The following is a 25,482-nucleotide window of genomic DNA, read 5'->3' on the forward strand; positions in this document are numbered from 1 at the left end:
TTTATAGCAGATACCCAACCACTGCCACGCCCCACCCCGTTCCAGTTTTCCCGTGCTCGCTCAAGTGAAAATTATCATTTCCAGCGAAACTAAACCGCCTCCGCCCCGCCAAAAGGAAACAAAGCAAAAGGCAATGCTACTAAAATGTACAGACGCCCACAAAAAAATGGTTAAAGGAACGGAAGCGAAGTGAAGAACTGAGGGAATGAAAAGCCGCACAAAAGTCGACAAAAGTTTAGACGGGGACAAACCGTCCGCGTCGACCGCAAAAGGCAACAGCCTTCCCAACCTCTACCCCTTTAATCGGGCAATGCGATATCCAAGAAATACATGGGCGGAAAACGGGCTTTTATAGTGCAGAAGCAACAATGCTCTAACGGCCCTTGTTTATTTTATGAAATCATATCGCCACACGTCACTCACCTTTTCCACAGTTTTTGCAAGCTGATCTAAAAATATTTTACACTTCATTTTGATTTACCATTGTTTACTGTACCGATATATCACTCGAATTATCCTGATCCCTTACTACTGTTGTGGGTCAAAAATAAATCATATACGTTTTCTTCCATAATAAATGTCCTCCCATTTCAAAAAAATGAAACTTCTAAAAAAAATATGGAAAATATGAACAATTTCACTTTTTAAATGCGTACAGATCCTCCTTTTTCGCTTTGAATCGATATTTAACAAAAAGGAAACAATTCTAAGAAAATGAGGGTAAATAAAAGAGATTTATTCCCAAGATTGCAATCTTTATTTTTGTATAACTTGTTTGGGGAGAAGAGGAACTAAATCCTCAAGTGTCATGTTAGCTTTTTCCTATACTATGTCAAATTTTAATACACATCAGGCACTCGGTAATTCAAGAGGCGATCGTCCTTTTAGCTAACGTCGCGAAAGCATTGGATAGACGAGATCTACACGGAACCAATTCTTGGGAATCGTCTATTGAGATAGAGCTAAAACTTAACTTCTTAGTGATTGGTGAGATTTGAAAATTAAAAACAATAATAGGTGAAGGCGCTACACAGATTTGTTTATTTAAACGAAAACAGAAGGCTGGTAGTAGCTTTTTTGAAAGTTCGAAAAGTACACTTTAATTTTGATATGAAACGTGTTTAACCTGTGATGGAAATATCATCATGGGAATAAGTGCATCCTAAGGACTCTTTTCAGAAGGGTACAAACATGAACCCAACCAGCGATTTATCGCATTTTGCTGTGGTCGGCATTAGTTACGCTGAATTTTATCACAATTGCAATTCTTTCTAGTCGAGGGCACCCCCGAAACAGCAGCCGCCAAAAAGGATTTCGTTTTCGTTTATTTTTTGCCTTCCTTTCGCCGCTGGGCTGCAGCCAAACCAGGCCGATGGGATTGGGTATGGGGATCCAGGACCGAAGACCGAACCCACCGCTGCCTTGGCAACTGTCCGAATCTCAAAATGCCCAACGCTAATTTCCACCCTGTGCCTTTAAATAATCATAATTTGGGCTTTTGTTGCTGGTGTTGCGGCAACTGATGCTGTAAATGATTAACGCTGCTGCCGGGCTTTCGAGGGTTAATGGCTGGGTGGGATTCTTTAAAGTGCCCTCGGTCAACTTGCATATTTTTAAGCCTGATTGCTCATTAGCAAATTCATTTGGCTGCACTCCAACCCGAGGGAAGTCGCAGACTTATCAAAAGGCGTTAAGTGCAGAGGGCGAACGTTTAACGCTCAAAGAAACGAACGGATCTTTTTGGGTTTTATGATAAAACATAGATGTAAAATCCCTTTTTGATATTATTTTTGTTTTAACATTATTCATTTATTTTATCTACTTTCCCAAAAGTCAAAGAATTTAAATTTTTTTTTTTGGAACTGTAAATGTAATCTAGATACGCACAATTACGTTTAATGCTCAGAGAGTATTAGATGTTCCGAACAAACAAATGTGGCCATTTTTATTGAATATTACTATAAACACTTTCCCGTTTAAGCCGAAAGGCTAGGAAATCAGTAAAAAGGTAAAAAATAAAAAAAAACAAAACCTTTGCCTGTAAGTTTTAAACGATGTCTCTTAGTATACCATCGGCCCCAAAAAATCAAATGTTCTACATTTTTACTATTATACTTTCACCGTTCTTTTTTCCAAAGAAAAGATTTTTTAGTTTTTGCATCAGAGTAGGTTTTTATTTCCTTGTTTATATAGTAGTCGCCTTCGCACACTCTCATGGTGCGCTTCGTCACAACGTGGACTGACGTCCACAGTGATCACAAATTTAAACCATGGTAGAAAAAGTTATCTTTTCTAGATTTTAGATTGTTTTTGTATTGAAAGAATCATTTTTTAAAGTACATATACATCCAACCTTTCATAGTGCATTTCCAATATTGGAAAATGCTTCACAAATTATCATTCAGGGCCTAATGACTTGTGCAAAATGTCGCCGTGTTAAGATACTCGCACACCCTGGCTTTTTAGCTGGCGAGGGTCCTTGAAAATCCTGTCTTATCTCCTCCGAAATGGGGAGAGGGTTAAGATGGCACCGAAATGTTGGCTTAATTGTTAAAAATTCGAGTCAGAGAACTACACAAAGGGCCCCAATGAATGGAGGAGTGAGCCGGATAGTTGATGAGCTAAGGGATGAACAATAACCCAGTTAACCCATTAAAGCCGTGTCATAAATTCAAAGCCACCACAAGACAGCTTCAACAACAGGGGCGGCCTTTGCTTTGTGCCCTTTTGTGAGCCAGGCCTGACACCATTTTTCGACTCATTAAAGCCAACTTCATGCAATTAGGCTAATAAGCCTTCGCAACTGTGTTGCAAAAACAAGAAAAAAGACCATAAGCCAGATTGGTAAGGTGGTGAGGAAGGTGAGGGGAGAATTGCTTGAGCAAGTCAAGTTTACATAAAACAATTTCACAGCTTCTATGTTGCAAACTCGCTCAATTAAATTAAGTGACATTTGATATATGAGAGGTCAGATGAATACCTATTTTAAAAGGCTTGAAAATAAATTTCTTTGAAAACAAGGCATAAACGCAATAGAATATTATAATTTTACATTTATAACAGTAAGATAAAGACAGCGCACGCCCACTCCGTAATCTGTCTAGCGCTCACATATTTAAAGATTTTTAAAAATGTAATTTAGTTTATAAAAATCCCTCCATATCTCTATATAACATATACCTATCTAAGCTTGGATATAACATTTTATTATATATAACATTAATTCTGAATTCCGAATTAAATTTTATCAAAATCGGATGACCATATCATATAGCTCCCATAGGAACAAACGGAAAATTAGTGGTAAAATAATACTGACTAATTTTTTGAATTTCGAATAAAATTTTATCAAAATCGGATGACTATATCATATAGTTGCCATATGAACGATCGGAAAATTAGTAGGAAAACATGAAAAAAATTATATCTTTGGTGTTTTTTAACATATAACTTTATTAGCTTTATTATGAAAGAAATTATTGCTTTGGGGCTTTTTGACATATTTCTTATAATATTGGGAATATACATTTTTATATTTTTAAGAATTTGGGATTCAATGTAATAAAATTATTGATTATTTTTTACAACTGCAAGGGTATACAAACTTCGGTTTACCGAAGTTAACTTCCTTTCTTTTTCATTTTCCGATCGTTCATATGGCAGCTATATAATATAGTCGTCCGATTTTGATAAAATTTAATTCGAAATTCAGAAGTAATTAAAAAATGATATTTCCAAGCCTAGATGGTTTTATGTTCAAATACACCGAAGATATATATATTTTAAAATTTTTTCCCCGAGCTATAAGATATAGTTGTCCGATCCGGCTGGATCCGACTTATATACTACCTGCAATAGAAAGAAGACTTTCGGGAAAGTTTCAGCCCGATAGCTTCAAAACTGAGAGACTAGTTTGCGTAGAAACAGACAGACAGACAGAGGGACAGACGGAAACGTTTCCTTCACTGCGTTGCAAAGAAGGAAGAATCAGATACCCGTTACTCAGCTTGCGGAAGCCAAATAGATATATAAGATATATAAGCAGCAAAGATATATTGTAAAGCGCAACCTACCGGCTATTTTTGTATATGTTTTGTGGGCGGCAGCCAGGTTTAAGCGTTTTAGCCGTTTGGGGGCGTTAGAATGGGCGTAGCAAACATTTCTTTTATGTCAATCGAAACGATTGAATGAGACTAATAAATTTTAACAAAAAAATTTCTAGCATGACAGTTGTGGCCACCACAGGCTGTAGGCGCTACCGATTTTCGTGGATAGTGGGCGTTAGAGTGGGCGTGGCACTCCGCTGAATAAACTGCTCTGCGTAGGATGTCCAGGAATTTGCACGACAAGTTTGACGGTTCTAGCTCTTACTTTCCGAGATCTCAGCGTTCATACGGACGGACGGACAGACGGACATGGCTAGATCGTGATCAAAAATATATATACTTTATGGTTCTTTTACCGCTTCCTTTTACCTGTAATATACTTTCCGGCGAATACCATTTTACTCTACGAGTAACGGGTAAAATAATAATCCCCTGTCCTTCATATCCCAAAAGGATCGATTCAATATCGATGAAAGCTCGTGAAGAAATTATAACTTTGCTAATTACATCTATATGAAACAAAAGTGGTTCCATTTTTAAACACTTTAATTCTGTGCAGCTGGGAGACGCAAAATAGAAGATAGTCAATGTCAGTAAAATTTCCCTTTCCTTTGTCCGTAAAACCCTGCAAACGCAACACTAAACAATAAATTTGGACAGGTTATGGACATGGTAAAGAAAAGAGAAAATAGCAAAACCAAAACGAGCCCAACCAAAAGTGAAATGCAACGAAATGCAACGGGGAAGGTAGCGACCTAGGTGCGGACGATCCAGATCCGGAGACCCCAGCTGGCGGATCACTTGCTGTCGGGACAGGCCATCTGGTATAGGAACTGAACGATGGTGCGGGTGGGTCTGCCGGTCATCCGATCCTTGAGCAGATATGGCTGAGGATTGTGGCGCGTTAGCATACCCACGTTCCGGATGTCTAAATGAGCCCAATCCGCGCAGGGCACCAGTTCGTGCAGCACGGCGGCAGCAATGCAGCTGGAGGCGGGTCCAATCCCCCTGTTGCTGATGTCAAAGGTAAGATTGGGGGTCACCAGCTGCTTGAAGTAGCGCCAGAGGGGCAACCGCCACAGCCGATCTCCAGTGAGGCCACCTGCCTTCTCAAACTGCTTGGCTATGAAATTAGAGTTGGTGAACATTCCGGCAGCGGATTCTCCAAGCCCAGCACAGACGCCGTATCCCACAGTTGCCAGGTCAACCACCAGACGAGGCTTATATGTGGTCTGGGCAAAGAGCAGGGGATCTGCCATCACAACCGTTCCTGCCTTGCTCACATCTACGATTCCCAGTGTCTTGCCATTCAGTAGGGTGACCACATCGCCCGGTTTTACGGCCATTCCTGAGGGCATGTTCTCGCAGAGCGGCAGAACGGCTGAGATGTTAACGGGCAAAGAGAGAGCGGCTGCTGCTCGTACGGCGGCCACGCAAACCGCTGCTCCGGCCATGCAACCCCGGTACATGTGCAGACAATCCTTGGGTCGCAGGCACAGTCCTCCACTATTGTATGTCAAGCCCTTGCCCAATAGCAGAATGGGCCTGTCCTCCGGCGCAGTGCCGCAGTAGCTGACCTCCAGAACAACCGGGGGCTCGCAGCTTCCCTTGGCCACCATCAAAAACGAGTTGAGGTTATTCGTTTCTATCCAATCCATGGATCGCACCTCCACGGATACGCCACAAGGACATAGCGCATCCACCGCGGATTGCGCGAATATGGTGGGGGTCATCTGATTCGCGGGGGCATCGCTCAATCTCCTGGCCAAGTTCTGTGATTCAGCCTTAAACAGACCCCTTGTCCAGGCATCCACATCCGGTGAATCGTAGAGGTCCAGTTTGGGTACTTGAGTGCGATCCTGCTTGCGCTTGTTGCTGTTGTACCGCCAGATGGCCAGGGCACTGCCCTCTGCTGCCTGTTCCGGATACTCCATGGAGTCCACAAAGACCTCCGTACATCCCTGGAGCTGCAGGGCCCGAGCTCCCACGCCAGCGGCAACGCGGGCGTTTTCCATCCCCTCATCGATATTCTCCAGGTCATTAAAGCCGGCGCCCTCCTGGCCCAAACCCACCACGGAAACTGCCCGGAATTCAGCATCCACGTTCATAAAGACCTTACCCTTTCCCAAGTCCCCCTTGATGCCGGTTTCGCGCAGCAACTCCGAGACTTTGCCCTGCGTCCGGTCGTCAAACTTCTCGCCGCTGGAGGTCATCTTGACTTCCTTTCCGTCTCCCTCCTTGGAGTACACTCCCACCACCACGCCCTTGATCACAGTCTTGCTGTCGCACTTGTCAGTTATTCCTGCTAGTCCCCTCAAGACTTGGAAATTATGCGCCTGAAGTGTGTTTTTTAAAAGCAGTCCCTCGAGAAAGTCATATGTTTTAAAGCTGCCCTGGACTCTGTAAAGGCTGCGATTGCGGGCAAAGGCGTTCATCATGCGTATGGATGCCATCTTTGGTTATACGGTCTCGGGTTTTCGGATTAGTCTGCCCCTTCTGTGGACAGCTCTTTAGTGGAGAAAAAAGAATAGGTAAAATTGTTGATCAAGTTGTTCCTAATAATTTTGGAAAGACAGTAGAAAGTGTGTTTCTTCGTTAGGCTAAAGGGTAGACTAACTAAATATGAAAAGGAGACACAGTAGGGGACGCCCACTCCGGTCGAGTTTCTAATATTCTCGCATACCTAATTCATATCTGATTTGCAAAAATTAGATATTGAAAAAACAACGTTTATAAAAATATATATCGTAAGTTTTAAAACTCTCGACACACATGTTTTTACTCAGAAATCAAGTTCAATCATTTAATCCTCATCGGAGTCGGCTTGGTTGGAGGGCTTCAGGCTGCCGAAGACCTTAGCCGGAATGGCTTTTTGCTCGAAGCGCAACTTCTTCATTACAAGGCCTTCTTCGTCGGTTTTTGTGGCGGACTCCGTAGCCCCGTTTTCATTTGCAGGCTCGTTTTCCTCCTCCTCGTCATCGTCTTCATCGCTGTCACCAATGTCAATCTCATCGGGATTAACAACCGTATCCTTCTTATCCTTGGCACCTCCCTGAGTTTCGCCGCGCACAAACATGATATTGGAAGCCGCCTTTTCGGGAGCCTTTTGTTTGGCCTCGGCTGCCGCCTGACGGGCTTTCTCCTCCAGCACACGCATTGCATCCGGCCCAGCTCCTGCTCCGGCATCCGCAGCCGCTCCATTGTTTGTATTGAGGAACTGGGCGGCCATCATGTTGACCTGCGTATTGTAAGTGGCCTGCACAGAGCGCTTGATGCGCAGCATTTCGCGCATTGTGTCCTCGTTGCCGTGACGCACTTCAAACTCCTTCCAAGTCTGCCAAAAGTCAGCGGTGATGCGAGGATCGCAAACCTAAACGATTTAAATATTACTTAATAAAGGCCGTCTTTCAAATATTTAATAACATACCTGTGAACAATGAGCGTAGATGGCCCTGGCTCGATCCACTTCGCCCAACTTCGTTTCCAGTTCGGCAAACTTGACGCACATGTGACGCATATTCTGCTCAGGCAGCGTTTCTATGGCCTTCTCATAAATCTCTCGGGTTCGGGGTAAGCCATAGATTTCAGCCGCCTTCTTCACAAATATATTGTACATGTCGAACATTTCTTCCTCTTTCACAGCAGAAGTGGCGCGATCATAAACGGACATGGCATGCCTGGCGAGACCGTGTTCCTCCTCCAACTTAGCATACAGTAAATAAAAGTACTTGGCGTGCTCGGGAGGGCATTGATCCAGACACTGCTCGAAGAGATCCCGTGCCCGCTCTAATTTTGTACCGCCATAACGTTCCAAAAACTTGGTCAAGTAGGAATTCCATATGTCGTACACGTTGGGCCACTTAAAGAGTGAAATGCCCTTCTCATAGGCGCGATAGGCCTCTTCGAAATAGTTGTGCTCTTCCAGGAACATCCCGTAGTTAATGATGATCTGTGGCGTGCATATCTTCAGGTCGATAATCCGCTCGTAAACGGCTTTGCAGGTTTTAAAGGTTCCGAATGACTCCTCCAGGTCAGCATACATGGACCATACTTTTAAAGATCTATGAAGACGCGCCTGAACTGTTTCCGTATCATCGTGATAAGCTATTTTTCGTTTAGGCATGGCTGTGGCCCTTTGCATCAGCTTAAGAGCCTCCTCGAACTGCTGTTGACGTAGCTCCATTTCCGCCCATTCGCACCACACTGCCGCCAGGTCCTCTACCTTGACGTACTCCACTTCTGTGCCACGTTCAAAGACCACCCTGGCGTCCTCCACTTGGCCGTTGGCCTCGTAAAATTTCGCAAACTCCACCCACAGGGTGTGCAGCTTTCCAACCGCCTGCTTCGGCTGCACTGTTTGCACGGCCTCTGTGTACGTACTAATAATCTCGGCAGGCTTGTCCTCGTACAGGGTCACCCGCTTATGCCATTCGTGCACATTGTGCGGGTTCTGACGAAGAAGCACACTATTTAGCAACAGCAATCGGCGCTCCATGAGGTATTCAAAGCGCGAAAGGCGTAGCTCCACGTCGATGTCGTCCTCCTCGGTAGCAGCATCATTACTAGCCACCTGCTCCATGCGCTTGTTCAGCGAGAGTTCCTCAAACTGGGCGTATTCGTCGAAGACTTGGGTGAAATCCCTCACGGTGGTCACCGTTTGAATAGCCTCCTCATAGATGTCCCTTGCCCGATCAAATAAACCGGAACGCACGTAGTAATCCGCCAGGGAGTTCCACAGGTGGCCCAGCTGATCGGTATAGCGGCGCAGTCCACCGCGAATAATGGCGTCCACATTCAGCGAGTGCACTTTGTGCGGGTTCTTCGAAATGAGGTCACACAGTTCGTTCCATAGCTGATGATTGGACTTCCCGTGCTTCGAAACAAAGTGCTCGTTGTCCACGATGTGTGCAAGCTGCTGGGCAGCTTCGTCCAGTCGCTCCGCCTCCTGCAGATAATCAACATACTCCTCGGTGTCCTCGGGGAAGAGTTTTAGATATCGGCGGTAGACCCGTAAAGCGGTTTCCGGCATCTCGAACCGGCGGACGAACTGCAGATACAGTGGCCAAATCCGGCCGTGCTGCGTGATGGGCAGAGCCCTCAGGGCCCGGTCGAAAACGTGTCGGGTGCGGGTGATCTTGCATTGGGCGGTCATAAAGGCACCATAGTCCATCCAGATTCGGGGCATTTTGTGCATGAAAACGAGGGCTCTTTCGAATGCACTATTGACCTCCTCGTACATGGGATCCGTGGGTATCTTGCCGCGCACCTGCTTCCTGCGGGTCCGCAGATAGTTGTGCCAGATCTTGTAGCTGCCAGGGAGCTCTTTCAAGGCGCGCTCGTAGACCAGATTAACACCATTGTTCGGGGCCTTGGCCTTGTGGTCTATGTAGCGCAGCCAATGTTTCACGGAGTATGCGTTCCTCAGGATTTCCTCCTCGTACGGCACATCCTCCTCTTCCTGTGGGTGTAGTTAAGCTTAGCAAACTTTATTTTTATGCGTTATTAATGGTACTTACGAAATTGATTTCGATATTCAGCGATTTAACTGTCGTTGTTACCATTTTCCGTGATTTTCACAACACGAAAAGCCGCAAACAAATTTTATCTTCCTGCGCGTCCCACAAACAGCTGACCAAATGGAGTTGCCAGAGAGTTGCAAAAGTAGTGTTAGTAAAAAATACCACAAGCGAATATGTTCGATAGAAAAATCAGCTGGACATTTTAATTTTATATTGTATTTATTGTAATATAAATGTTCATATCCCTATGTATCTTAGTTAATTTTGATAAACGGCGCGGAATAAATAAATCACTAATCTAATTTATGGACGGACGGAAAGAAAACTACAAAACCCATTATTGCAATCATCAAATTGGCTCGGTTTTAAATCAATAAATTAATAAATTTTATTTTATAACTGCACTAAAGGTTGTTTATCGCAAGCAAGCCATTTGTGCATTTTTTAGAATACCTCAGCGGTATTTTTGATCCGCGTTAGATAAGTATTTTGCCAGTCGCGCGCTACTCAACACTGGCCTCAGTTCGTGAATTTTGTGGAAGCCCTTCTGCTGATGTTTTCGTCGCCCCGGCCGATAATTTGATTTTCATACCGTTTGCGTATTCCGCACAGTCCACTCAACGCGCTAGTAAAATCGCAAAAAGGACAAGTAACCGGATCTCTTGAAAAGTTTTCATAACACACATCAGTTGGCCTGCATTTTGCATAATTTACGCAACGAAGGCAACTGCGTGAGTGCACCAACACACACGAACACGTCGGCGCGAAAGAGAGCGGAGAGAGTGAGGAGCGCAGGCGAGTTGGCAGCCAAAGGCAAAAATCAAAGTCTGTCGAAAATCCACTATATAAATAGCCCAAAATGACGCGCTTGAAACATTTCTCAGCATAGACCGACTACCTACCGACTAAAGATTAAAATAACACCCAACGACCGGGCCAAAGAATCCAAGTGGTAAGTTAAATACGAGGGGAAAACAAGAAAAAACACGTCACACGCACTTGCCAGTGGTGTGCGTATGTTGTGTGGGTGGGTTGGTGTCATAAATATTTTCGCACACTTGTTCCTGCATTGATTTTTTTCTGACAGGTTCAAACTTGTGTGTGCGGCGTTCCAATTGGTCCAGCCAAATCCAATTAGACCGGGTCCGATGTAAAACCACCCTCGGAACATCCATATCCCTGCTTCAAAACAGCTGTTCCCCATGGTTTTTCAAAATTTTCCACTCACTGTTGTTGTCTGGGAAATTTTTCGGCATTTTAGGGCCTCCCGATTGAATGTAAACACAAGAAGCGGAAGTGCGGAAGAGCGCCTAGATTTCTTGCCGGTTCGGGTCCACTCCCGCTCTCTCTTTCGGCTGTTGCCACCCACCAAGCTGACACACTGAGCCACCCGCCTACAACAACTGCTCTGCAGCTTTGAGCCGCATGCAGCTTTTACAGCCAAGAAGAAAGCTTTCTTTGTCTCTGGCAACGGAGTTTACCTCATTTTGCACCCAGTTTGCTAAAATCTCATGACTGGATTTCCTTAAGCCGCTTTCGCTATTAAAATCCTTTAAAAAAAGACAATATCTCGGATTCCCTGAGTTCAAGCACAAAAATCTGCCGAGTTACAAATATTTAAAATGTTTAAAATCTTGTAGTTTTTAATAACAATCTATTCTATCAATATAGGCTTACGAGAAAAGGTTTTCTGTTTACTTTAAAGTTGCAAAATAAATTGTTAAATTCCATAAAACTTGTACATAAAGGACTTATGACTTTAAAAGAGAGACCTTTTTAAAAATATTTAAAGATGAGTAAGACTAGCATAATGTCCCCCATCGGACTTTAACAACCATACTTGTATTGCGCACATACCCTGCCAAAGCTTCTCTTGGCCAAAAACAGCTTTCTTGCCTCTTTTTATCGTCCCTTTCATTGATTCCACACCTCTCTTCCATTCTTATTTCTACTTGCAGCCAAAGAAACGCAACGACGCATAAACTATAGTCTGAAGAAGTGCATAAAACTAGATAAATCCATTCTTCCACCATAAAAAGTGCTTTAAATCCGTCAACATGTCGCGTTCAAGTAATTTCTTTTCCAACACGTCTGCCAAGTTAGAGACTAAAAAACTTAATTAATACCATCAAAAGAGTAAGAGGCAGAAGGCAGTATCGAGTATAAATACGAATAATCATTAGCCAAATCAGTTTGTGAACAATCGCGAAGAGTGTTCCAGAAAAGTGCAACCACACATTCCCACGCAGTATACAAAAACACAGCTTTAGCAGCCAGGGTCCTGACCCACGTCCACACCACCCACTTCGGTTAATCTCGCTTGGTTTTTAAGGGTTAATCGCCTAATGGCAAGTTCGCTCAACAAGACGAGACACAGGCGCAGACTGGCTGCGATCTCGTTCCTATCGAATATCTCGTTAGATGGCACCCATCGGGACACCAAATTCGGCGCAACATTCGGCAGCAGCCTGCTCTGCAACCAGAATAAGAACCCATCCTCGCTGGGACTCGGCTCGGGGGGCTTTCATCCGCACTATCAGCAACACCACCACCAGCGCAGCCACTCGGCGACGCACCACAACCACCAGAAGCGGCATCATCCGCAGCAGCAACACGCCCAGCAGCAGCAGCATCAGCAGCAGCAGAACCATCAGCAACAGCAATATCAGCAGCAAAATGGCGCCCTCGGCTCGCCGCTCCTCTGCAGCGCCGATGTCCACATGGGCATCGAAGGCGGCGTCGGGATCGGACTGGAGGACTGCACCACTGGAGCCAGCGATGGGGACGGGCATTTTAGTGAAACTGAAAATATGGGTCAATACCTGATGAACGTCCCGCCGGCCGCCGAGCACATTCGCAGCAGCATGGTGCCGGCCGAGAGACGCAACATAAAGCGGCCGACCTCGTCGGGTCGTCAGAACCACCAGGTTCCGGGCAGTGGCAATATGAGCATCAAGGCTCAACACCAGCAGCAGCAGCTGCAGCAGAAGTTGCAGCAGCAACAGCGGCAGGCACGGAGTTGCGCCGCCGGCAGCGGAGGATCGGGTGCCGAGAGCGGCAGCGATTCGGACAGCGTCAAGATACCGCTCAAGGTGTCCAATCTGGGCAGCGGCGGTGGCGTCGCCGGAGGAGCGGGCAGCAAGCTCCTGCCGCTTAGGGACCGGTAAGTAACAGGATTTTTTACCAGAACTTTATCACTGTGTCCGTTGCTCATAGCTGAGAAGTTAACCCTAGACAATGTCATCCTATCAGTTCCCAAAAAGTTTTCAAAATAGTCGATTACTGAGGTTTTAAACCAAATTCCCCGGTACCATAGCCTCCATGTTCGAATTACGCGAAAATTAAGTTATTGGCCTGATAATAGGCTCTTCTCTTCTTCTCTATTTATTAGCCGCTTCGAAAATGATTTTAAATGGTGTCAATAAAATATCTGCTTATGCTCTGAGACCTGTACAGTTCTCCTCTTCATTATATACCAGGGGAAAATTCCTCCTTCCAATTCTTCCTATTGCACACTAAATGTACTGCCCAAGACTCAGAAATAAATTGACTAGTGACGTCAAATCGCCAGTGTTTCCCCCTGGCTTTTCAATATTTCCTATAAATGCGAGGGAAATTCTGTCAAGATTCGGTTGCTCTTTGTTGGATTATAAATAATTAGTGGCAATAAAAATGAATCACTGGGCCTGATCACTGAACTTTTGTTCAGTTTAATTAGGCTGTCGTCATAATTGGCATCGATTCAGCGGGCCTCCTCCCCGATTCGTTAATTGAAATTTCCGCTTAAGTTGCGTGAGCCAATTGACACTTGGTCTCTAATTTGCTTACAAAAGGCTCAGCTTAATTAAAATAGCGCGAAAACAAATCAGACACACACAATGACCCCCACGGCAGCTGGGCGGTCTGAAATCGAAAAGTATTTATAAATTTGAATTCGCGAAATTTGAATATAACCAGAGCGCTTTTCAAATTGTGACGTATTTCGTAGAGGGACTTGCACGTTTTCAACGCCTGATGCTGCATAATTGCGGGCTTGTTGCTGGTCAGTCGGCGCTAAAAATACCCCAAAAACATAAAGACCTCGGTTGCGCTAGGGGTGGGGGTGGGGCTGAGAATGGGCTTCATTCACCGACGTGTGCCGGCTCAATTAACGTAAATTGGAGAGCGTGCCCAGCGAAAAGCCGCGCAAATATTGTTTGAATTGTATTGCATGGCGGGAGGCGTCGGCGCTCGTTTAATTTGGGGCTTTGGTCCGAGGCGGGTTTTGTCACGCATTTGAGTGACCTGTCGGCGGTGAATCATTGCTATTATCTAGGGGCAACGGGCATAAACACGCAATAATTGCGCACGCCGCAATGCGTGGGCCAAAACGAGAACGCCAATGAAACGCTCGTAAATCGCTCGCGAACCGCTCGCAGTCCTCCTTGAACTTCCGCCCCCCAGGTTTCCCTGCATTTCTTTTTCCGAGCTAAGTCAAACTGCATCGCAGAGCTTTCACTCCCAATGCCAGAGACAAGTTTCGTTGAACTCGTCGAATGCGCTTTGACAAACTGACCTTGTTTCCCATGCAGCTTGCAGTCGCGCTCCGATGGCGTTTCGGTATTTGTGGCTGGCGTTTTCGGTTTCTTTCGCGCGGTGCCGCCACTCAACTGGTGGCCAACCCGTTTTCGGGGCCGGGGGGCAACTATTGTCATCTACCAGGGGCTTACACACTCAGGCATATGCAGCTGGCGCCAAGCCAATTGGCTTGTCAGCGACCTGTCCCTGCCATTTGCCGGGCCAAATCATTTTGCCGGGTTTTGGGTAATGATACTTTGGCAATTACTAAAAACTGAGGAATGGTATTACTGGAGGCTCTCTAAGATAACACTCACTGACCAGCTGACTAACTACTACGCCATCAAAAACATATTGACTGACATTTGCTATCTTATAACTTGCACGAGTAAGTCAATTAATCTAGTTGCTATTTTGGCCGTATCAAAAGCATGTTTGTTACAAGTAAATGGCAATCCGTTTCTCAAATTGACTAACAGAAAATGAATAAGGCCACAATTAAACATTAATCTAACGAAGTCCTGAACTGACGAAGTGACCAGCAGTTAATTGTAAACACATCGGCTGATAAGATTATTTTATAAAGATCTTGATAAATAAGGTAGGCCATATATCAGCCATCCTTTACACTCAGCAGGCTTATCTGCCGAGTGTGAAATCGATCAAGCACTCGATAAGGAAGCCCATTGAGGTGGAAGACAATTTCAGGAGTCTCTGATGTCAGGTGATACAGAAGATTACTATCAGGACTGCTATACTCGGACTTTTCCTTTCCCTTTGAAACTGCAAAGTAATTTCTGATACGGGTTTATATGAGGGAGCTGGAGTCCAATTTTCGTGACTCAGTTTGCGAACAACAAAGGGGTATTTAAGGCCACGTCATCAAGAAGCTCTTATGAAAAATGGCAAAGTTCCTCAGATTCTCATTCCGCAGTATAAAAAGAAAAATATTGCGATCCCGATGGGATGCAAACAGATTTCTAATTATTTCCGCCCCAGAATAGAATAATTCTGATTTTGCAGAACTCGTTGAGTCGGCACATTGCAACTGCAAACAAAAATATTTTGTTATGCGAAACGGTCGTTTTGAGTTGTGGGAACCTTGCCACAAAAAGCTGCGCAGGCGCAAAAGCAAACTGCGACGCAATTCCAAAACCAAAACAAACTACTTTTGTCCAGTTTTTGTTTTGAAACCTGAGCCGCTTTGTGGAGTTGTCCGATTTCTGGGAGTGGAGAAGGGAGGTCTAAAAGAGCTGAAGCTCTGCCGAAAACGTAAACAATTTTTTGCCATGCTATCGTTCTTCTCATTCTCGGTTTCCACTTCCTTTCAGAGGTTGCGTCATGGCACACACTTGGCTCAAGGGAGTGGCCGCATTATTCCTGCAACCCGAGGACCTACAACCTCCAACCCCGGCCGGCAAAGGCAAAGCTCGACACTGACCTTGAGCGGCACGAGCTTTGCGGCCTCATCCTGGCTGCCTCGTCCAGTGTCAATGCCAATGTCGAGGCTGCAAACCTGTCCGAACCAAGTCCTCCCGAACCTCCCTTCCTCCGCTCCACCGAACTGCGTAACCTTGAGGACAGAGTTTTATGCAATCGCCGACGTAATAAGAACCGGTTCCCCGTTCTTGTTGTGTGCTTTCGCTTGTTTGTCGTTCGCACTGCTTGTGCCTAGGGGCTAATCCCTGCCGTTAGAGAAAGGTTTTCAAGGCCGCCCTTAGGAGGGTTCCGATTTCAGGCGCAGGGCGGAAAATGTGTGTCACTGGTGCAGCAATGCACGGCGGATGCAACTGAACGCGTTTTCGTTCCAGCTCACAAAAAATCAAAAATACTGGTTTAACCTTTTAAAATTATTTGCCTATTTACTCCTTGTTTGCTTAGTTATGGTTGGAACCGGTCTTCATTGTGCCTTCATTGCGGCTTTTATTGTGCCGAGCTTCTTGAAAACTTTTCCGATTTCTCGCTGTGCATCTGGAAGCTCGGGGGAGGCAGGCAAAGACGTCCGTAAAGCTCCATTGCCACGCTTGTCTGGTGAGAAATGAACGATAAGCCAACAGATGACAAAGACACGCCTAATCCACTTTGTAAATATGTTTGCAGCAACGTCTTTGTTGACTTCATTGCACATCCACCCGAAACAAAGGCCCTCGCGATAAAGCCGCTTTTATCGGCTAAACTCGTTGCTAATAACTGCGACTTATTGTATTTAAATCGGCACATGTTTCAACTCCACCTCAGTCGGGCCGCGTCACATTATTATGTTTTATCTGTTCGCTTCAGTGGCTTTCGCTTGGCTCGCTTGTGACTCCCACTGTATTTGGCAGTAAGGCGGTTAAAAGCGGATAAAATGGGTTCTCTCTTGCAAGTTACTCACTGCCCAAAGTGCTTTTTACTGCCGAGGCTATGGCGAGGGGTTCATGGAGACCTAAGCGGCGGGATGAGTGTAGGTCTGCTGTATGACTGTTGTATCGAATAAGTAAGAATACTGGACTATTCTGAAATGGTTTCGCTCGAATATGGGCCTAGTTTTATTCGACCCCGTCCGATGTTCTTTGTTTGTGTTTTTTATCGACAGCCTTCGTCTGGTCTCGTAAATACAATTATTTTTTGCTTTTAGCCTTTATGTAATTACTTCGGACTTGTGTAAACAGAAAATCGCTCGACGCTTTTGCTCGAGCGAAAACGCTAGCGTTTTCGGCATTCCACTTTGTGCAGACTGTTTGTTTACGGCGCGGTTATTCTTTGCTACGCCTCCCTTCCTAACACGATTATTGTTTTTGCTCGCCGTACCGCTCTCCACCGCTTCGATTGGGTTTCGTTGGCCGTGTTGCACCTTATCTGGAACACCACTTCGTTCCGAAATCAGCTTTCGTTGGAGGTAAGAGGAGCCCATAGATCGATTGCGGGGAAACAGTTTGCGTCAGCTCTTTAAAGATCGCCATAGCAGTCTCAAGTTTAAATACATTGGCAAGAATCTTGCTTTAAATCTATTTCCAATCTCTTGTTTAATATTATTATGAGTTTATTAATTTTTAATAAACGAATACATTTAATCGTTGTTATTTCGCACTTCTTAAATGCGAAAATATTGTCTAAGTCCGGTTATGCATCTATTTTTTTCCAGCGTTTTTCCAGCGCTTTTCCTGCGTTTTTCTAGCGACTCAAGCGCGACTTCCTAGCGGCTTTACTCGCACTTTGCGCTGCTTTTGGTTTATCCGAACATGTTTTAGTCAATTGGCTTATTTACTTTGTGTATTACATGTGGGACTTCCCTGTATTTTCTGGCTAAAGCTTTTATCACAAGACGTGCACTCAAGCTCATGGGCACGTGATCTGGTCAAACGGAAACCTATATACAAAACTTACTTCCAACAACATCTGTTTGCACACAGCCAGCTGATAACAGGAAGAACAACAAACGCCCGATGACAATAACAAGGCGATTGCTGATAAAAGTGAAATTGACTCCGTTGATTTGGTTGCCCCACACTCACAAAGGGTTCTTGTAAAGGGGAGAACGGAAAGGGGAAGCGGCCCATAGCGCAATTCACATATTTTTTTCGATTCAGCGCCGGTCTTGATTTATTTGCTAGCTCTCTCGTGTGCAGACCTAAAGAGTATGTTTACGCAAGCTTTTAGTAGCAGGTTTCGGTCAATATTTGCAAGTCAAAATCAACGAGAAAGACACTAGTCGCGAAAGGCATATCTTCAGGTGTGCCCAGGGCATACGATAGGAGAGCAGGATTTCTTCTAAAGGGAATGTCAGACATTATGGAATTGGGAAAATTCTTGGAAGTGTCGCATCTAGCGGAGTACTTCGCTTGTTACGGATTACGGACTCAGAACGCTCTGAGTTACGTTTTCCAATTCATCCGTCTATTGTCGGAATTTAAATATTGTTTGTTCGGGTCACAGGCGAGCAGCTTTCCTCAGGCGGGGTTTCGAAGGGAATGAAATCGGATGGAAAACTATCCTAAACCAGACCGTGTGGCACGCACACTTGCACGCTGCCTGAGTTGCAATGGAGGCCGACAGCCGCTCTCTCGCTCGCACACGCAATGCGCCCAATCTCTTATCAACGCACACAAAAACACGCTCTCATTAGCGAGTCGATGAATTAGACGAGCAAACACAAAAGCGAGCGTACAAAAATAGTGTTTGTCCGGCCCTTTTCTTCTCCCAAACACACACGCACAGTTCGGAGTCGCACCCCCCTGCCGTCGCCAGCCTGTAAAATAAAATTCCAGCTGCCGCTGCTGGGCGCCTGTTAGAATGCTCCAACTAATTAACGGGTTATGACAGCCTAGGCGCCACCTCCATCACAATTATTCCGGCGGCAGGGCGGGGAGGGTGCGGGGCTTTGAATGTGAATGAAACCCGAGCTGCCTGCACTTCATCCGACTAATTAACGCAGAATCGTCGCCTCCAAGAAATCGAGGGGAGTTGCCCGCCCCAGCACACGGCTTTGCCCGTAGCCTCGACCTAGACCAATTATCCCAAGGTAATCCACCAGGCGCACAGATGCCGTCGAGCCGACGACTTCAGTTGGCTATTGACTCGGTTGCGGCTGCCCTTCGGCACTGCTCATGTGCGAGTGTTTCGAGTGTGCCGCTGTGCTTGGTTTCCAAAAATACACAGCGATAAGCGGGCCGCCTTTGATCGCCCTTAAAACGCACAGTGGAAAGTCTGTACCCTCTCCGTTGCTGCGTGCCTGGGAAAACGGCGATCACTGCACGAGGGGTGTGACGAGGGCCCTGCCACGGGAAGACTTCCATCGCTTTCTTTGGAGACCCATGAAAGAGCAGATTCGGCAATACGTAAAACCGAAGCAGCTAGAAATGCAGCATTTTTATCGTAAAGCTATATTAAGTAACACCATAAGACAACTGTTTCTCAAATAAACAATATGATTTCTCAGACAAATCTTGAAGAAAGATGGGTAGGCCAAACGGCCAACCGACAAACTGCCAGCACTAGTATTCGCTGGCATTTGTCATTGAATTTATAAATACCGAAAACCGTATTTTCAAGCAGCAACAACTTGGGGAGCTCGGAACCGCCTTCAAGGTCCAGCCCAGCGCGTTTTTGTGTCGAATTGCGCGCGTTTTTCACGCTACTTAAATTGTTGAGCGCCTGTTGCTCCTTAGATCGCTGCGATTCTAACCGATCTCTGTGCGTCTTTCTTCCCCCAACTGCAGCACCTTCAGCAATGGGGCGAGCGATCAGAGTTTGCAGCCGGAGCGGAGGGCACGGCTGAACACAGCGCCGGGGATGCGAGCGGGCTCCAACTCGAGCATAGCCATGGGAGGCGGTCTGAAACGCACCTACGTCTTGAGCGGATCGAGCGTCAGCCACATCACCGACGACAGCAGCACGGAGAGCCTGACTCCGGCGGGAACCTTCGCGGGCAGCTTCCGCAACAGCCTGAGCAAGTCGGTCCAGATCAGCGATGGCCGGCGAGGAACCTCCGGCCAGCCATTGGGACTTGGACAGGGGCGAGACGAGCGGATGGTGCTGGTATCGCGGAAAATACCGTTCTTCATTTTCTCGTCACTGCCCTACTACAAGGGCAAGAATGGCAGGTGAGTAAAGGAGCTTAAGATTCCTCCGAGGGGAATTGTTTAGTTCGCTAATAAAAATAATGTGTTAATAATTGTCTGCATTTTCAGAGCTGAGTTTCGCAAGGAGGACCGTCGCCGTCGGAATCCATCCACTTCACGTCCCTTGAGTTCCATTAACGATGCGCCCTTCGACCCCTTTGATTTGCTGGGAATACAGAAGGCCGAAAGTGGTCAGGTAAGTCAAGGAAACCCAAGGTCAACAGTAACTAACACTTGGTTCTCACAGGACATATCGTACGGCCATTTGCTGATACCTTCACGCCAGTACGAAAAGGAGCGCAAGAAGCATGGCAATGCATCGGCGAATCCTTCCATCTTCGAGAACCAAATGGAGATCACGGGCACAGCGGCGCTCAGGAATCATGGCATTGCGAGGTTAGTGCCGGCTTCCAGTGTGCTACCATATTTGAATCTTCTTCGTATCATTTTTGTTGAACACTTTTAATCAGCTCCATTTTTTCATGCCCACGAACCATTCTAAACATCCATTAAGAGCCATTATGCATGGTTAGCCATTCCGAACTACAACTGCGCCCTGTTGAACCCCTTTGTCTGAGCGAAATGCAAGAATGCAAGAACCTTCGTAGGAACAATATCTTGATTAAAAAGATTTCACCATAATTTAAAATTCTCCGTCCGATTTCAATAAAATACAAGGTGTTATGTAAGCACTCCCCTTTTACCTTTTCATATTGGTAATATGACTCCTGTGTAAACAGTATAAAAGCTGACCCAGCAAGACCTATAAATCTGACTCATGAAGAGCTTGATATTACCCGAACACTTATTATAAAAAGCTAGCACTCAGCACATTTTCCAAATTTATATAACTTGAAATCGAAAGATACAATTTATTGCTTGATAGGCTAGAATAATCACCTATGTTATTTGATTTGGTTCGGTAACAGTTGACCCAAAAAAAACCCCAAAAACAATTTGTGGCATTAACTTTGCTAATTCATTTAACGCTTTGCACTACTTCGTTTCAGCACAAAAACCATAACCAAACGTCAAGGCAAATGGTAAATTTTGAAAACAGCTAATATGACAACAAAATTACAGGCAACCTAGTTATGGGATTACCTTGCGTGTTCCACAGCCTGGTTGGCTGCCAAACGCTTTTAGTCCACTGTCCACTAACCAATTTCACCTTCCCCACATACACACCTCCAGCCACCCAATCTCACACACATCCAAAGAACTACAATGCTTCAACTAACACAATCCCGTCTTCTCTCACGCTTTTCCTTTACATATTTATGATACTTTGGGTTTACTAATGTAATACCATTGGATTCGCAGGTGCTTCACTTATGAGAACAACAACCGAAACAGTGCAACAAGTCCGACGCCCGATATGAAGTTGGATATGGACATAGAAAGCGTTATCCTGGGCGGAGATTCTGCGCGGGGACTACTTGTAGGTTTTATTTTATTTATGCCACACGAAAATGCATTATCACTTTGGTTACGGTCTTCTAGAACCAGCAGTACTCGGCCAGCATCTTGGACGATCCGGAGTTGATTGCCGGAAAGCATCGCACTCTGCTGACCTTCACTTCGTACATGACTTCGGTCATCGATTATGTGCGTCCGTCGGATCTGAAGAAGGAGTTGAACGACAAGTTCCGGGAGAAGTTTCCCAACATCCAGCTCACGCTGAGTAAGCTAAGGAGGTAAGACAATGATAGCTTGCGCCATGATTGGTGCTACCCTTTTGGTTTGCCTTCGAAATAAAACGGATCAATATGGATTGGATAATTTAATAGATTTTAAAAACACCGCTAATGAGTTTCCCTTTCCCCTACAGCATTAAGCGTGAGATGCGCAGGATCAACAAACTGGACTCGCGCATCGATCTGGTGACCATATCGCAGGCGTACGTGTACTTTGAAAAGCTCATCCTGGCCAATCTGATCAACAAGAGCAACCGCAAGCTGTGCGCCGGCGCCTGTCTGCTGCTCAGCGCCAAGATGAACGACGTGAAGGGCGATGCCCTCAAGAGTCTGATCGAGAAGACGGAGAGCGTATTCCGGCTGAATCGCAAGGAGCTGATCTCGTCTGAGTTTGCCGTGCTGGTGGCGCTGGAGTTCAGCCTGCATGTGAGTCGGCACGAGGTGCTGCCGCACTACCAGCGGCTGCTCTACGAGTCCTAGGAGTGGCCCAAGCGCTGCGCCGAGAAGAGTTTCCTGGCGGCAGCGCAGGCGGTACAGCAGTTGTGTCGCAAGGGCAGTCGCAAGTAGGCGTTCGTACTTATAGCATACTTTCGGGTGTTGGTTCTTCAACGATCATAACAATATTGCCTAGGCTTAAGGAGTAACTACATAAGATTTGCTAAAACGGTCACAAAGGAAAGTAAAACACAAAAATATTTAACATATACGAATATCCTACCTACAGCCTCTTCTCCCTCGTTTTAGACTCATAAGTGTTTATGTTTACATATATTTTCTTGGGTTTCTGTTATAGACATTTCAAAAATGAATAAACTAAAGTTAACCGAACGAACCGTACCTATGCGCTTGATAAGTTAAGCGCTTATCAACATTTTGTTGCGTCGGCTACTGTTGTTGTAATGTTAATTTTATTCAAATTTCCAGCGGCGACGATCTGTGCCTATGCCGTTTGCTGTTGGCCGCGTGACCAAAGCTAACTAATCCGCCCAGGCATGCTCGAGGATCTCGCGTACTAGCCGTTTATCCGATTCCATTGTACAAGGCGATTGAAAGCGAATCGCTTTGCCGGGGTTTGACGGCCCATCAATCAGAAATCAATAAACAGCTGACGATCGATTATTTGCCGTCGCATCAGGCGCACAGCGCCCCCCAACAGGTAGTTAAAAAAAACAAAGTTCTCTATAAACAAATATGACTGGGCGATAACCGAAAAATACGGGCACTCACACGTGCCGGCAGTGGGGATCAGACCTGCGGGGGGCAAACCTGCACATTGCCTTTTGTTCAACTTGTTTGTTGCTGTAGTGTCTGTTAACTCTTTTGTGATAAGCCATAATGTTTTTGTAGCTGAGTGCCTTTGGGCGGCCAGAACTGGGCAGGCGTTGCTGTAATGCGATGCAATCGTTTAGCTTTTTTTCATTATCAGCAATATATTCAGTGCGGGCAGTTGGAAATTAAGAAATACTCTCGGCGTGGTTGTAATACATGTGTTTTATTGTATACTCTGAAACACCAAAGGATTTAATTCGAAATAGTCAGTAAAACAACGGTCTTTAATTTTGATATGCTTTATTTTATTGCGTTATACGTTAGTTTAAATTTTTTGTTTTAACATTTTACAAGAAATTCGTCTGAGATCCCAAATAAAGCAGAACCCACCCAATGGGCATCATAACTACCATGTTTTTTTTTCTGAGTGTGGGTTTCTTAACATTTTCAGTATCTACACTCAGAAAAAAATGGAGTATATTCGGTTTCAAAACTTCTCCAATCAGCGAAAATCCCGATCTCGAAATCAAAGAACTGGTTGTAGACCAAAAGTATTTTGTGTATTAAACCTTTTGATCTACATTCAGAATACATTTTTTAAAATTTTTAAACAAATATTACCGCAGTATATTATATATTGAAAATATGAATTGTGTTCTAAACATGTGCTAGTAAGGGGAAAGCGAGATATATCTAATTTACATATGTACATCTGATAAGCCTGCTTCGACTTGCCGGTCACGGGCATTGACACCGTGTTTTTATGCGCCTTATGTAGTGTCAAAATCTTAAGATTATGAATGTATTTAGGTATATGCGAATTATATATTTAAACCCTTGCAGAGGGTATTCTTGGTCAGCACCGTAAGACGGTAAACATAGACGGTAGTATTTGAAAAAAAACCGGCAAGGATATAGAAAATTCGGTTTGGCAAAACTAGCTTCCGTTCTTGTTTGTTTTAACTTTCCTTTTCAGTCGTTTGTTGCGACGTATAGAACTTAAATAGTTTTACTTGGATATTATGGGACCCAGCAGCGGCAACATGTATAATTAGGAATCGCATTAAAAAGTAATCAAGGAATGCTGAAAATGTAATTAGAGTAACACAGCTGAAAAGCTCATCAGAGGAATGGCGAGATCGCTGCGAAAGACAAAGCGGCATACACACATAAACATGGTGTTTCTTTGTGCCAGGCCTCGCTTGCCTCATGTAGCTGCATAATGAAAGCGCTCAAGCTAATAACCGCAAAATCTAAGGCGGAACCGAAGGCATCGGATACCCTCCCCCTCGACGCCACCCACCACTTCACATTCCTTCTCTTGGACGAGCGAGTGCTGCTGTGCGCCTGACATTCAAGTCTGCCGTCTGTCTAGGCCACTAAGAAAGGGGCTGGGGTGGCTGGGGACTGTGGGTGACGCAACCCTCCCCCACGGCCAACGACAACAGAGCCTGTTTATTACTCATTAGCACGCGCATCCGTCCAACTGCGGGAACCAGCAACAGAGCGACAGAAACTTTGGCACCAACTTTTGCTCATTTATTAAGAACAAACATGCACTGAGAACATAGCTGTGGTAAATTGTATTTTTGAATATTAATTCACTTCGTTAGTGTAGTTTTTCGCCTGTCGTTTTTGTAAACACATTTTGATTTAGGAATCATATTTTTAAAAATAGTTAACTCAATCTGAGGCCCTATGATCAATGTCTTATAATCACTTTGTAGAAAATGCATGACACAGAATGAAAATTAGGCAATTTGAGCTAAGCCATTATTCGTGACCTTAAACCTTTTGTTGCAATCCTTACACCAATTAACTTATTTTCTACAGTGCTGCCGCACTCACACGCACACTCCCCTAATGAAACGTAACTTTTTCATTAAGGTTTCGCTTTCGTTTATTAGACATGGGCCGGGACCCCAGCCCGGCGCCCCTCCCTAGCCTCTGGGCCACCCTCTAACATCTGGGCCCTTATCTTTTGTGGCCAGGGTTCGTTAACAGTTGCTAGTTAGTCACGTTAAGTTTGCCGTCCACAGCCTGCGATTGGAAAGTTCTTCCTGCTTTTCCGGCAGCCACTGAACCGTCCCGTCCACGTAAGGCTTCCGACGACCCCCAGAATTGAACTGAGGGACTGGCTAAGCGACCAATATTCCATTTGCTGCTGCTGCCGCTGCTGCTGCTGCTGCTGCTGCGTTTCTTTCGCCGCTGCTGCTGGTGTGCTGCTGCCGCTGCTGCTGCCGCTGCTGCTGCTGCCTGTCGACTGTCTGTGGCTTTCTGCGCGCCTGCTACTATCCGCCGAGTTAATTGGTTTGCAAACAAATTAACCAACGTGGGTGTGTACGTTTCCTAATTAGCAGCTTTTGTAATTAAATATGCCCGCAGCCATTCAAACCGAACAGTGGGGTGGGGAAGGGGCGGTGGCCTGTAGGCGTGCGTATGTGTGTGTACAATGGCATAACGGTTCATGAGACGCGCAGTGGCGCCTCCGCAGGGGCCAATGAACGGAGACATTGTGGCACCCCTCTGCGGACACGCCCCTGTCCAGCTTCAGGAAGGGGAAACAGCCGGATTGGGTAGCTTCGGGTGCATTCGGGGGGTTTCGGGGCTCACTGGGTTGGCAGCACTCTGACGTCCCAAATGAAAATGCATTTTAATTAGGGGTTTTTGTTGGGTTTTTGTTTCGAGTTGTGGCTGCCGCTGCTCGGATTCTCGGCTGCTTGCGGTTCCATTC

At 45.5% G+C, this 25,482-nt stretch overlaps 3 protein-coding genes across 5 annotated transcripts; 1 reads left to right on the forward strand and 2 right to left on the reverse strand.

The window, feature by feature from the left end:
• Positions 1-4,634: 4,634 nt before the first annotated feature.
• Positions 4,635-6,731, reverse strand: LOC108029392 (cytosol aminopeptidase). The gene has a single exon (XM_017101621.3). It carries the CDS (start codon positions 6,557-6,559, stop codon positions 4,904-4,906), a length of 1,656 nt encoding a protein of 551 aa, XP_016957110.1. The 5' UTR covers positions 6,560-6,731; the 3' UTR covers positions 4,635-4,903.
• A 104-nt stretch (positions 6,732-6,835) lies between these two features.
• Positions 6,836-9,747, reverse strand: LOC108029750 (pre-mRNA-splicing factor syf1 homolog). The gene is made up of 3 exons (XM_017102244.2): positions 9,623-9,747; positions 7,534-9,564; positions 6,836-7,476 (listed from the first exon to the last, which is right to left on the reverse strand). The coding sequence occupies exons 1-3, from the start codon at positions 9,665-9,667 to the stop codon at positions 6,910-6,912; spliced, it is 2,643 nt and encodes an 880-aa protein (XP_016957733.1). The 5' UTR covers positions 9,668-9,747; the 3' UTR covers positions 6,836-6,909.
• A 385-nt stretch (positions 9,748-10,132) lies between these two features.
• LOC108029628 (CDK5 and ABL1 enzyme substrate 1) lies at positions 10,133-22,307 on the forward strand. Of its 3 annotated transcripts, XM_017102020.3 has the most exons (9): positions 10,133-10,577; positions 11,584-12,788; positions 19,381-19,764; positions 19,852-19,978; positions 20,030-20,178; positions 20,793-20,825; positions 21,106-21,223; positions 21,286-21,479; positions 21,614-22,307. In XM_017102020.3, exons 2-9 carry the CDS (start codon positions 11,971-11,973, stop codon positions 21,957-21,959), a joined length of 2,169 nt encoding a protein of 722 aa, XP_016957509.1. In that variant the 5' UTR covers positions 10,133-10,577; positions 11,584-11,970; the 3' UTR covers positions 21,960-22,307. The 3 variants fall into 3 exon arrangements, with proteins under 3 accessions (XP_016957509.1, XP_016957510.1, XP_050743043.1); XM_017102021.3 differs by lacking the exon at positions 20,793-20,825; XM_050887086.1 differs by lacking the exons at positions 10,133-10,577; positions 11,584-12,788 and adding an exon at positions 16,624-16,658.
• The last annotated feature ends 3,175 nt before the right edge of the window (positions 22,308-25,482 follow it).

This window comes from Drosophila biarmipes, chromosome 2R, assembly GCF_025231255.1.
Source record: "Drosophila biarmipes strain raj3 chromosome 2R, RU_DBia_V1.1, whole genome shotgun sequence".
Lineage (NCBI taxonomy): Eukaryota > Metazoa > Arthropoda > Insecta > Diptera > Drosophilidae > Drosophila > Drosophila biarmipes.

Coding starts and splice junctions, on each gene's coding strand:
- LOC108029392 (XM_017101621.3), bottom strand. CDS start 6,559: ATGGCATCCATACGCATGATGAACGCCTTTGCCCGCAATCGCAGCCTT.
- LOC108029750 (XM_017102244.2), bottom strand. CDS start 9,667: ATGGTAACAACGACAGTTAAATCGCTGAATATCGAAATCAATTTC. Junction 9,565..9,622: donor TGAATATCGAAATCAATTTC/GTAAGTACCATT, acceptor CTACACCCACAG/GAAGAGGAGGATGTGCCGTA. Junction 7,477..7,533: donor TCTACGCTCATTGTTCACAG/GTATGTTATTAA, acceptor TAAATCGTTTAG/GTTTGCGATCCTCGCATCAC.
- LOC108029628 (XM_017102020.3), top strand. CDS start 11,971: ATGGCAAGTTCGCTCAACAAGACGAGACACAGGCGCAGACTGGCTGCG. Junction 19,979..20,029: donor AGAAGGCCGAAAGTGGTCAG/GTAAGTCAAGGA, acceptor TGGTTCTCACAG/GACATATCGTACGGCCATTT. Junction 20,826..21,105: donor ACCAAACGTCAAGGCAAATG/GTAAATTTTGAA, acceptor TTGGATTCGCAG/GTGCTTCACTTATGAGAACA.